The sequence below is a fragment of the Rhinopithecus bieti genome, unplaced genomic scaffold (genome assembly GCF_001698545.2).
Source record: "Rhinopithecus bieti isolate Rb0 unplaced genomic scaffold, ASM169854v2 scaffold_81031, whole genome shotgun sequence".
Lineage (NCBI taxonomy): Eukaryota > Metazoa > Chordata > Mammalia > Primates > Cercopithecidae > Rhinopithecus > Rhinopithecus bieti.
In genome coordinates, this window is record NW_016830217.1 from 1029386 (window position 1) to 1042966 (window position 13581).

At 49.8% G+C, this 13581-nt stretch overlaps 1 protein-coding gene across 1 annotated transcript in view; it reads right to left on the reverse strand.

Moving 5' to 3' along the window:
- Positions 1–1768: 1768 nt before the first annotated feature.
- The window catches only part of LOC108524251 (chymotrypsin-like elastase family member 2A), a gene marked incomplete at its 5' end in the record, with an annotated part of 27157 nt that continues 15344 nt past the window's right edge, over positions 1769–13581 (reverse strand). Inside the window, 2 exons of the mRNA XM_017865249.1 lie at positions 1769–2094; positions 11474–11562. Of these exons, the coding sequence (XP_017720738.1) occupies positions 2076–2094; positions 11474–11562 (108 nt within the window). The remainder of the gene's footprint in view (positions 2095–11473; positions 11563–13581) is intronic.

Consider the following 13581-nt stretch of genomic DNA (forward strand, 5'->3'; position numbering starts at 1 on the left):
TTTTTTTGAGACAGAGTCTCGCTCTGTAACCCAGGCTGGAGTGCAGTGACATGATCTCAGCTCACTGTAAGCTCCGCCTCCCGGGTTGACGCCATTGTCCTGCCTCAGCCTCCCGAGTAGCTGGGACTACAGGGACCCGCCACCACGCCCAGCTATTTTTTTTTTTCTTTTGTATTGTTAGTAGAGATGGGGTTTCACCATGTTAGCCATGATGGTCTCAATCTCCTGACCTCGTGATCTGCCTGCCTCGGCCTCCCAAAGTGCTGGGATTACAGGCCTGAGCCACTGTGCCCGGCCATGGAAGAGTGAGCTCTTAACATGCCTGAGGAGTGTTCAACCTCTTTGGACAAGGCCACCCTCTATGTTCCTTTTCACTCAGCTTTACCCACACAGAAATTTTGGGGACCCATGGGGGACTCGGCAGTTGCCAAAGTCTGTAGTCTTCTCCAAGGGGTTCCCATCTAGCTCTCAAGAGGAAGGAGGGGGTTCTCAGTCGCCAGGTGTGCATGGCACTCCGAGGCCAGGTAAGCAGGGCAGTGCCCTGGGGCTCAGGGCTGGTCCGGTTCTTACCGAATTGATCCAGTCATTATAGTTGGAGACCTGCGTGAAGATGGAGGACATGTAGTAGTAGTTGCAGCCAAGGACGGACGTGAGGCTGCCGATGCCATGCACCTCCCACCGGCCGTCAGACACCTGACAGTTCAGCGGCCCGCCGGAGTCTCCCAGAGGAAGGCCAGAGTTATAGAAGGGTAAAGGGAGAGGAAGGGGCTGCCCATTGGAACCATTGTTCTCAATGCATTTCTATTGTTCTGCTGCAGGTCACTGTCCTCTGCAGCCGGCCCTTGTGGTCATAGCCCAAGATGGTACCATAATTCCAACAAGAGCCAACACTTATTCTTCCTGTGTGGCCAGAGCTGAGCTAAGCATGTTCTATGCCTTATCTCATTAATCCCCACAAAATCCTATGGGGTAAATATTCATAGTCTCCCCAGGCCACTGAAGACGAGAAACTGGAGTGTTGAGAGGTTGGGACTTTCCCAAGGTTGCACAGGCAGTTTGCAAAGGAGCTGAGGCCACATCCCAGAGTTCAGGCTCTTCCCCACTGGCTGCGTCTTCCCACGCGTGGGGTGGTCTGTGTGGGCAGAGTGTGTAGGGCACAGTGTGATCTGAAGGGCGTGTGGATCTCCTTCCTACTCCATCCCCACTTCACTGCTAAGTCCAACACAGAGCAATTTCTGGTGGTTAAGACACTGTCTCCAGGAAGGTTTCTGTGGCAGCTACCTGGAGGGGACACACTGTGCCATGGATCAGAGTAATTCAACCCAGGGATTAGTTTCCTTTGGCTCCCTTCCAGCATAGAGGAAAGGATACGGAATGACAGTCATGAGAGACCTTGATGAGACCCAGGGAAGGACTTCCCAGCAGTGAGAAGGGTGGACATGACAAGGAGAATCTCAAAACAAGAACAAACAAGAACAAGAACTAACAAGAAAAAAGGTCAGGTTTTTTTTTTTTTCCTTTTTGAGTTTCGCTCTGTCAACCAGGCTGGAGTGCAGTGGCACCATCTCAGCTCGCTGCAACCTCTGCCTTCTGGGTTCAAGTGATTCTCCTGCCTTAGCCTCCCATTGCAGCTGTGACTACAGGTACACACCACCATGCCTGGCTAATTATTTTTAGTAGAGACAGGGTTTCACCATGTTGGCCAGGCTGGTCTCAAACTGCTGACATCAAGTGATCCGCCTGCCTCGGCTTCCCAAAGTGCTGGGATTATAGGCGTGAGCCACCGTGCCTGGCCAAAGGTCAGGTTCTGATGTATCTGGTACCATTTCCGGGTGCTTCTTGCCAGGAGGTGGGAGGATGGACCTATCGAGGGATGGTTTTCCATAGCCTCTTCCCATCCCCAGCCACATTTTGTCATGGAGCAGGGCCCCTGATTTTTGGCACTCACGTTGCATGTACATATCACGCCATCACCCCCAGCGCAGATCATATTGGTCTTTACGGTGCTGCCCCAAAAGCCAGAGCTGGAGCAGGTGGCATAGTCCACAACCAGCAACCGGCCCTGCTGCAGGTCATCAGGGACAGCCCTGTTGGCTGAATGAGACCAGAGACAAGGCATTAGGGACGTAGGGACTCCTGAGAAAAAGGAAGTGGCGGACCCCTACTGGGTTTCCCGTTACTGTCTTCCACCCATTGTAACAGGAGAACAGCCATGTTTGTCTATACTGTTTCCTCACAGTTGATTGGTTAGTGTGCTGGCCACTGGTGATTGGTTCAGCAGTGAACACCTGACTCAAGCTAAGCCAATCAGCTCCCTCCCCTGGGATTTTGAGATGGAGACGAAGAGATTCCGGTTGTAGAGGAGGCAAATCTGGGAAGCCGTTGTCAAAGGCTGACATTTTCTTCTGTGTGCAGAAGAATGAAGTAGACCCACAGAGAAAGAAATTTCTGAGTGTTTCCTGAGTTTCTTACAGACTTTCAGCCCCTGATTCTAGCCTGTTCCTGATGACTGGCTGTATCTCTGCCCTTGGGTTGAAACTTTTTTTTTTTCTTGAGACGGAGTCTCGCTCTGTCGCCCAGGCTGGAGTGCAGTGGCCGGATCTCAGCTCACTGCAAGCTCTGCCTCCCGGGTTTATATCATTCTCCTGCCTCAGCCTCCCGGGTAGCTGGGACTACAGGCGCCCGCCACCTCGCCCGGCTAGTTTTTTGTATTTTTTAGTAGAGACGGGGTTTCACCGTGTTAGCCAGAATGGTCTCGATCTCCTGACCTCGTGATCCGCCCGTCTCGGCCTCCCAAAGTGCTGGGATTACAGGCTTGAGCCACTGTGCCCGGCTGGGTTGAAACTTTTAAATCCTTATAACAATTTCCCTTATTTTTTTTGCTGAGCTAGCTCCCTGGTTTTCTGTCACTTACCTGAAATAAGAAAGTGAGCTTCCTGGCAGTTACAGCCCCCTCCTTGGGAAAAATATGCAGGTGTGGTGAAGGGAGGGCTTTCATAATGGCCCCCAATGACACAGCCACCATCACCTCCATTACTGTTACTACTGCTGTGAGTGGCAAGGATGATATTAGCATAATTTTTCACTTGCGATTGAAGCCAAGGGAAGTTAGGCATTAGCCAGGCATGGTAGTTCACCCTGTAATCCCAGCAGTTTAGGAGGCCAAGGCAGGTGGATCACTTGAGGTCAGGAGTTTGAGACCAGCCTGGCCAACATGGTGAAACCTCATCTCTAGTAAAATATAGAAATTAGCTGGGCATGGTGTCTGTAATCCCAGCTACTCAGGAGGCTGAGGCAGGAGAATCGGTTGAATCTGTGGGAGGCAAAGGTTGCAGTGAGCCGAGATTGCACACTGCACTCCAGCCTGGGCGACAGAACAAAGTTCTGTCTCAAAAAAAAGAAAAAAGGTTTTTGCTTAAGACCACTCTAATTTATAAGTAATTAACACTTGTATAACATTTTGCAATGTCTGATGCATTTTCACCTTTCACCTCTTTTGGTCTTCACCAACTGTGTTTCCATTTTACAGATGAGGAGACTGAGGTTCAGAAGTGACTTGCCCAAGGTTTCGCTGTGACCGACAGAGCTGGGCCTAAAAGCCAAGCATTTGGATGCCTCCCCGCTCTCGCTGTCTCAGATGAACTGCATCTGCCCCAGGGTTGTCTGGGGAAACAAACAGGTGGTTGTGCTTCTATCTTAATAAGCATGAAATGCCTCTTCCACCACCGCTGATCGCAGGATTTCATATGTCCTTGTGTTTACAGGTAAGCCAGTCAGGAGGGCAATGGGGATTTATTCGAGGGTATGTATGTGGACGTACCCCTGGAAAAACATGTCATTATACTTATGGGTTTATGTCATTAGGGAGAAATGTCATAATGTCATTATCACTCATCCCTTCCTAGAATCTTCCAAACCTCTGGTGATTTCACAAGCGAAGGGCGGGAACTCTTCCTCTTGGTGGCTACAGTCATTGGATCTCTGCGCCTTGGAGTCCATGTCAAAGGAGACCCGCCCTCAGCCAGGTTCTGAGCAGCAAGACCGAATGGCACAGGGGACAGCTTTTGCCATGGGGCACGGAGGGTCTGATGAGGGCTCCAGGGGCCTCTGTGGAACTCCAGAGGCCTCAGGTCACAGAGGAAATGCCGTTCTGAACTCTAGCCTTGGGCCACACAGAAGATGTCACATGGTCTCTGTAACTTTCTTTCCATCATAGGGACAGTGACAACAACTAACACACAGCACCTACCACATGCCAGGCACTGGTCTCCTGGCTTCCTGTGGATTATCTCCTTTAATCTTCTTGACAACTCTGTGATATAGGTGCTATTATTATGCCTTTTTTTTTTTCAGATGGAGTCTCGCTCTGTCCCCCAGGCTGGAGTGCAGTGGCGCAATCTTTACTCTACCCTCCGCCTCCCAGGTTCAAACGATTCTCGTGCCTCAGCCTCCCAAGTAGCTGGGACTACAGGTGCGCACCACCACACCTGGTGAGTGTTTTATATTTTTAGTAGAGATGAGGTTTCACCATGTGGGCGAGGCTGCTCTCAAACTCCTGACCTCAAGTGATCCATTCGTCTTGGTCTCCCAAAGTGCTGGGATTACAGGCGTGAGCCACGGCGCCCAGCAAATTATTTGCATTTTACATATGATAAAAGTGCTGCATGGAGAGACCTAGTAATGTGCCCAAGGTGTCACAGTCGTGAAGTGGGAGAGCTGACATTTGAACCCAGGCAGGCATCAGCCTCTATGCCATCCCCATCTCTCCCAGCAGGCCACCACACCCTGGGATGGACAGGTGAGAGGCCCTGGGGCCAGGACAGGGGTGACCATCCCACCCCCTTTCCTTTCCCAGGGCCTGGGGCTCCTGGCCTCACACTTACTTCTGGCAGCCTCCCCAGCCCGTGACGTAGCAGGGGTAGTTGTTGGGTAGAATGGCGCCGGCAGGAGGGAGGCAGGGCAGCTGGATCTTGTCGGTGAGGGAGATGGGGTTAGCCAGTTTGAGCAGGGCAATGTCGTTCTAGGTCAGTGCAGAGGCAGAGCAAGAGGACAGGGTTGACTTTTCCTGCCCTGTGGGGCTTTGGAGGGCTCTGAGACCTTGTCATCGTTCCCTATACATTACCCCAGGTTGCTATGAGTGGCAGGGCCCCAGGGCATGTTTGAAAATGCAGAGGGGCGGCCTGGCACAGTGGCTGACACCTGTAATCCCAGCACTTTGGGAGGCTGAGGCAGGCAGATCACAGGGTCAGCAGATCGAGACCATCCTGGCTAACACAGTGAAACCCCATCTCTACTGAAAATACAAAAAATTAGCTGGGCATGGTGGTGGCGGGCGCCTGTAGTCCCAGCTACTCAGGAGGCTGAGGCAGAAGAATGGCGTGAACCCAGGAGGCAGAGCTTGCAGTTAGCCGAGATCGCGCCACTGCACTTCAGCCTCTGCGACACAGCAAGACTCTGACACAGACACACACACACACACACACACACACACACACACACGAAAGGGCCGGGCGCGGTGGCTCAAGCCTGTAATCCCAGCACTTTGGGAGGCCGAGACGGGCGGATCACAAGGTCAGGAGATCGAGACCATCCTGGCTAACCCGGTGAAACCCCGTCTCTACTAAAAAATACAAAAAACTAGCTGGGTGAGGTGGTGGGCGCCTGTAGTCCCAGCTACTCGGGAGGCTGAGGCAGGAGAATGGTGTGAACCCGGGAGGCAGAGCTTGCAGTGAGCTGAGATCCGGCCATTGCACTCCAGGCTGGGCGACAGAGCGAGACTCCGTCTCAAAAAAAAAAAGAAAGAAAATACAGAGGGCCTTGTTGAAAGGGGCAAGGCAGGAGAGGTTGTGTCCTACTCCGGCGACAGTCACAGGGTTGACAGCACTGTCCCTGTGTCCCCAGGACTTGTCATTAAGTAGATACATGCTCAGTGGACAGGGGCCCTGCAGGCTTAATTGGCAGCAAACCCAGGTTACTCTGGCAGTCTTTGCTTCTCCCTCCCCACGTCACATCCCCACCCCAGACATCTTTGGAGCTGGTTCCACCTCTAAGAGGCCAGAGTTCCTTGTTCCTCCCTATAGAAAAAGCAGAGGGGGTGTGGTAAGGCTGAGACCCTTGCCTCTGAGAGACCCCCATCTGTTCCCTGACAACCTCACCCTCAAGTGCACCCAGACAGAAATGAACCCTTTGGAGACCTGGTTGGAGTTCCAGTCCTGGTGCACCACAGTCTTACAGACACTGATAGCCAGCGAGCCGGACTCAGCCAAAACCTCAGCCATCAAGATAAAAAACATTTTAATGCAATCTATAGTAAAAAAAAAAAACTCAGGCCAGGCATGGTGGCTCATGGCTATAATCCCAACACTTCGGGAGGCCAAGGCAGGAGGTTGTGTTGAGCCCAGGAGTTTGAGACCAGCCTGGGCAACGTGGTGAAACCCCATCTGATAAGGTTTGGCTGTGTCCCCACCCAAATCTTATCCTGAATTGTAGCTCCTATAATCCCTATAGGTCGGGGGAGGGGCCTGGTGAGAGGTAATTGAATCATGAGTGTGGTTACCCCCATGCTGTCCCCATGCTGTTTTCGTGATAGTGAGTGAGTTCTCACAAGATCTGATGGTTTTATGTATGTATGTATGTATGTATGTATGTATTTGAGACGGAGTCTCGCTCTGTCGCCCAGGCTGGAGTGCAGTGGTGCAATCTCGGCTCACTGCAAGCTCCACCTCCCGGGTTCACGCCATTCTCCTGCCTCAGCTTCCTGAGTAGCTGGGACTACAGGTGCCCAACACCACGCCCGGTTAATTTTTTGTATTTTTAGCAGAGATGGGGTTTCACCGTGGTCTCCATTTCCTGACCTTGTGATCCGCCCGGCTTGGCCTCCCAAAGTGCTGGGATTACAGGCGTGAGCCACCACGCCCAGCCATGATCTGACGGTTTTATAATGGGCCTTTCCCCCTTTTGCTCACCATGTGAAGAAGGATGTGTTTCCTTCCCCTTCTGCCATGATTGTAAGTTTCCTGAGGCCTCCCCAACCGTGCTGAGCTGTGAGTCAATTAAATCTTTTTCCTTTATAAATTACCCAGTCTCAGGTATGTCTTTATTAGCAGTGTGAGAACGGATTAATACACTGTCTCTACAGAAAAATACCCCAAAATTAGCCACTGGGTGTGGTGGTGCATGCCTGTAGTCCCAGCTACTCAGGAGGCTGAGATGGGAGGATTGCTTGACCCTGGGAAGTCTAGGTTGCAGTGAGCTGCCATTGCACTGTGCTCAGCCTGGGTGACAGAGTGAGGCTGTCTCCACAGGGGACGTCCTGTCAGCTCTACCTTGAGAATTTGTGGAATGGTTGCTACCCCTTGGTCACTACCTCAACTGCGTGTCCCAATCATCCTCTCTCCTCGATGATCACTCTAGTCTCCCATCTCTTCTCCCCACTCCCACCCACATTTTCTCAACACAGCAGCCAGAATGATCCTTTTTGAATGGAAGTCAGATGACTTCTCTTCTCTGTTCAGACTCTCTAGTGGCTCCCCCTTTACGGTTTGCCCTCTGTGACCTCTCTGACCCCAAAGGCTCCCACTCTCCTCTCCTCCAGCCACACTGACTTCCATGCAGTTCCGCAAATACACCAAATCCACTTCTGCCTCAGGGCTTTTGCACTGGCTCTTCCTCCTGCCTGGAATATTCTCGCAAATATCGGCGTAGCTCTTTCCTTCACTTCCTGTAAGTCTCTGCTCAAGATTACCTTCTCCATGAGGTCTTCTATGACCATGCTGTTCCAAGCACTGTGCACATACACAGACACGCACACTCATGTACATATGCACACACAGACAGCCTCGTCTCTTTCCCCGGCTCTGCTTTACTCTTCATAGTATCTTTCGTTTTCTGGTGTGTTATTAGTTTACCCATTCAGTTGTTTATTGTCTCTTCTACTTTATTTTATTTTATTTTTTGAGATGGAGTCTCCCTCTGTTGCCCGGGCTGGAGTGCAGTGACACAATCTCGGGTCACTGCAACCTCTGCCTCCCAGATTCAAGCCATTCTCCTGCCTCAGCCTCCCCACTAGCTGGGATTATGGGTGCCTGCCACCATGCCCCGCTGGTTTTTCTACTTTTAATAGAGATACGGTTTTTACCATGTTGGCCAGGCTGATCTCCAACTCCTGACTTCAGGTGATCCACCTGCCTCAGCCTCCCAAAGTGTTGGGATTACATGCGTGAGCCACTGTGCCCAGCCACATCCTTGTTTTTAATTAGCCACTGGGCATTTCTCATTTTTGTGACATTAAGGGGCGTTAGATGAACTGGCTTTAAAAAAGATGTTTAAAATTGGACCAAGGGAAAAAAGACACTTAAAAGTATCTACTCCCCGACCCCAATTAAAAAATGTGCAGAAACCATCCTACACGTGAAATTTAGTCCATGTAATACGTATTGTTTGTGGCCAGCAAAGTGTAGCTAAAAGAACAAGCACCGAACCAAATTTGAATCCTCATTCCCCCCAGGCTAACTCAGTGCCTTTGGGTAATTCTGTAACCTTTCCAAGTCCCAGTTGCCTTCTCTGGAAATGCGGAACATAAGCCACTGTGCAGGGCTCTCAGGGTGATTAATACTGTAATTACAATAGCTGGCTGGGTGGAATGGCTCACACCTGTAATTCCAGCACTTTGGGAGGCCAAGGCAGGTGGATCACCTGAGGTCAGCAGTTTGAGACCAGCCTGGCCAACATGGTGAAACCCTGTCTCTACTAAAATACAGAAAAAGTCAGCTGGTGTGGTGGCACACATCTCTAATCCCAGGTACTCAGGAGGCTGAGGCAGGAGAATCGCTTGAACCTGAAAGGTAGAGGTTGCTGTTAGCCAAGACTGCGCCACTGCACTCCAGCCTGGGTCACAGAGTAAGACACTGCCTCACCCCCACACCCCCCCAAAAAAGAAAATTGCATTAAAATATTATTCCTATTGGCTGGGCGTGGTGGTTCACGCCTATAATCCCGGCACTTTGAGAGGCCAAGGCAGGTAGATCACCTGAGGTCAGGAGTTTGAGACCAGCCTGACCAACATGGAGAAACCCTGTCTGTACTAAAAATACAAAATTAGCTGGGCGTGGTGGCGCATGCCCGTAATCCCAGCTACTCTGGGGACTGAGGCAGGAGAATCACTTGAACCTGGGAGGCAGACGTTGTGGTGAGCCGAGATTGTGCCATTGCACTCCAGCCTGGGCAACAAAAGCGAAACTCTGTCTAACCAAAAAATATATATATATGTGTGTATATATACATATACACACACACACACACACACACACACACACACACATATACACACACACACATACACACACACACACACACACACATACAGGGCACAATATACAGCAGCGCACAGGGCAACAACATATACCCACACACCAGCACACGACACACAGCACACCAAGAAGGGGGCGGACACACATATATAATATATTATGCGGTTCTCAGCCTCGCCGAGTAGCTTGGGATTGACAAGGTGCCGCAATCACTGCCTGGCTAATTTTTGGTGTAATTTTTGCAGTTAGAGACAGGTTCACCATGTTGGCCCAGGCTGGTCCTTGAACTGGCTGACCTCAAGTGATCACCCACCTTCGGCCTCCAAAGTGCTGGATTACAGGTGTGAGCCCTATGCTTGTCTATCATTGGCGTAGTCCTCCTTAGGAGCAGATGAATGACGCTCGCTGGCCTGCTGTAGACACAGTGACCTGCTGGGGCATGGGTCACTCTGAATGCTCAAGGCTAGTGGTCCCCCTGCTATTGCTCCTCATACTTTAAGTTAAGAAATCTCATCCGATTCAGGGCTGGGTTTGTTCCTAAAGTAGTTTGTATCCAATTATGTTTGGGCAATAATGAAATTTGATTAAATATTAACCAATATTCTGAAATATCGAGTTCCAGGAAAGAGGGTTGTGAAAGCAAAGTTAAATGCTTGGAGCAGACCCGCGAATTCACAATGATTCCTAAAAAATTGCTTCCTGAATTAGTGTCTGTGAGAAAATGGAAAGTCTGCGGGGAAAGTCTAAAAGTCGGGAGGGGGCTTATAACTCAGATTACTTTTGTGAAGCATGCTTAAAGTTACTGCTCAGCTTAAAGAAATGGACTTGCAGATGCGATATTCCATGGGGCGTGGTTTATATGAAAAAGACAGTTAGAACTCCAAAAAATTTTTACATAGTCTAAAATGAAAAGTTTCACAGCATTTAAAATAATTTCTTTATGACCAACTTTTCAATTACTCAGTCCCAATTACATCAGATAAATGAGATTTTACTATATTTGTTTGCATCAGTGTAAACTTTATACAATTCTTTTGAAATTCCCACAATTAACACATCTTAGTAATTTGTGCCTGCCCAACTGGGCAGTTTAGTTTTTTTTTTTTTTTTTTTTGAGACGGAGTCTCGCTCTGTCACCCAGGTTGGAGTGCAGTGGCCAGATCTTAGCTCACTGCAAGCTCCGCCTCCTGGGTTTACGCCATTCTCCTGCCTCAGCCTCCCGAGTAGCTGGGACTACAGGCGCCCACCACCTCGCCTGGCTAATTTTTTAAAAAATTTTTTAGTAGAGACGGGGTTTCACCAGGTTAGCCAGGATGGTCTCGATCTCCTGACCTCGTGATCTGCCCATCTCGGCCTCCCAAAGTGCTGGGATTATAGGCTTGAGCCACTGCGCCTGGCCTAGTTTAGTCTTAATATCACTATTATATCAACTTAAGAAACATTTTCCTTGGTAACATTGATTTGCCTGTAGTTAAAGATTAATCTGCATAAATAGCACTGATTGGTTCCTTAAAGCAAGGAATATTTGCGTAGGTAGTCTTGAATGGTTCATAGGATAATGGTACATTTGAAAGCAAGCCTCTGATTGGTTAACAGAGTAAGACTATAGTTGTAAATTTGTGTATGGGCAGTGGGGAGGGGACAGCTCCTTACTGCAGTTGGAGGAGGCACCTCTCCCTCCACTCCCAAGGTTGGCCAAGGCCACAGAAATGTATTTTTTTTTTTTTTTGAGATGGAGTCTCTGTTTGTTATTCAGGCTGGAGTGCAGGGGTGCAATCTCATTTCACTACAACTTCTGCCTCTTGGGTTCAAGTGTTTCTCCTGCCTCAGCCTCCCAAGTTGCTGGGATTACAGGCATGTGCCACTGCGCTTGGCTAATTTTGTATTATTAGTAGGGACAGGGTTTCACCACGTTGCCCAGGCTGGTCTCAAACTCCTGACTTCAGGTGATCTGCCCACCAGGGCCTCCCAAAGTGCTAGGATAACAGGCACCAGCCACTGCGCCCAGCCGGAAATGTATCTTATTGGTGAAGTTGCCTGTGCTGCTCTCTGAGTCCCATCAATGCTCACTTTGCCAGCACAGTAGACCCCATGGTGGAAGGGCAAAGGGAGGATGTAAAGGGAGTGGGGCAGGGACAGGGGTAAGTACAGTGTGGTCGACTCACCTGCTAGGGCCAGCTGTTGGGCCTCGCTTCTTCACCACCATACATCCTAGACATACCAGGCGGGTAACTGGGGACTCCACAACTGAGGGCTATGAAAAGAGAAAGGGACTTGAGTCCAAGAAGCAGCGACCCACGCAATATAAACTACACTTGCTGCATTCTGAACCCCCAAATAGAAAACCCTTGTTCTAGAGGGATCCCAAGAGGTCATAGAATCCTGCTCTTTGCTCCAGTTCTTTGAAACTCCATTCCAGTTTTCTTATGATTACACGTCTGAATGCAGTAAGGGTTGGGTGGGGCGAGAGGGGAGGACAGGAAGATCCCATTCCCAGCCACGCCAGGGGATGGGAAACCAGTGGCTCTGGGTGACAGGGTTTACCTCCAGCCACCAGCACAGACAGCAGCAGGGTCCTAATCATAGTGTGTCTGTGGGAGTTCTGTCAGCGTGGCCCTGGATAAGGCCCTGGTTTTATGAGGAACTTATCAGTGAGAGATACACTAGGAGCACGCAAGATGGGGATTTTCTCAAAGTCCGGGGGAAAAAAGAGCTTGTGTCCAAATATTTTTTTTTTTCCATTTCCTCCCAACTGTCACCCTAGAAATACTTTGAAAAGATGCCAAGGGCAGATATTGGAATATGAGTTCCATCTGTTTTAAAGAGATTATGTTGTGTGTTAGGGAAGGAAGAAAAATACTAATAGTTGGTCCTTGGAGTTGTGTTTTCTTTTCTTTTTTTTCTCTTCCGTGGGTAAGACTGAGGAGAGGAGTTGTGTTTTCTTTCTTTCTTTTTTTTTTTCTTTCTGAGACAGAGTCTTGCTTTGTCACCCAGGCTGGAGTACAGTGGCGCTATCTTGGCTCACTGCAACCTCTGTCTCCTGGGTTACAAGTGATTCCCCTGTCTCAGCCTCCCGAGTACCTGGGATTACAGGAATGTGCCACCATTCCTGGCTAATTTTTGTATTTTTAGTAGAGATGGGGGGGGGGTCTCATCATGTGGGCCAGGCTGGTCTCGAACTCCTGGCCTCAAGTGATCTGCTCACCTCGGTCTCCCAAAGTGCTGGGATTACAGGCTGAGCCACCGCGCCAGGAGTTGTGTTTTCAATGAAAAGATTAAGGTGGCATGCTGAACCCACAGCGTTCTAAGGCAGTATTTCTCAGTGGGGCTGGTTCAGCCACCAGGAGACGTTTGACAACATCTGGGGACATTGTTGGGTGTCATGGCTGGGGTTGATGTATATTGGCATCCAGCAGGCAGAGAGCAGAGATGCTGCTAAATATCTGACAATGCACTGGGCAACAGCACTTGCCCTGCCCCAAATGTCAATGGTGCTGAGGCTGAGAAAGCCTGTTCCAGGCCATGTCAGGGCTTGCAGTGTGACTTTGGCTGGGTCATGTAAGTCTCTAGACCCATCTTTGAAACCGAGAGAAACCTATACCCAGCATGTTTCACAACATTATGGTAAGGATTTGTGTAATGTGGGGAAGGTGCACACGTAGCAGAAGGCAAGGCCAACATGCACAATTAGGATCTGGCTGCTCTAATGATCGGGGGAAGCAGAATGCTGGCAAAGGAGGACTTCATTGGGTGGATCAAAATGCACTTTATGGCCAGGCACAGTGGTTCACTCCTATAATCCCAGAACTTTTGGAGGCTGAGGCTGGCGGATCACCTGAGGCCAGGAGTTTGAGACCAGCCCAACCAACATTGCAAAACCCTGTCTCTACTAAAAATAGAAAAATTAGCCGGACGTGGTGACACACACCTGTAATCCCAGCTACTCAGGAGCCTGAGGCAGGAGAATCACTTGAACCCAGGAGTCAGAAGTTGCAGTGAACCAAGATCGCACCATTGAACTCTTGCCTGGGTGACAAGAGCAAAACTCCATCTCAAAAAAAAGAAAAAAAAAAAGACCAGGTGCACTGGCTCACACCTGTAATTAGCCGGGCGTGATGGCACCTGCCTGTAGTCCCAACTACTCGACAGGCTGAGGCAGGAGAATCGCTTGAACCTGGGAGGCGGAAGTTGCAGTGAGCTGAGATCAGGCCACTGCACTCTAGGCTGGGCAACAGAGTGACACTCTGTCTCAAAAAAAAAAAAAAAAAAAAAA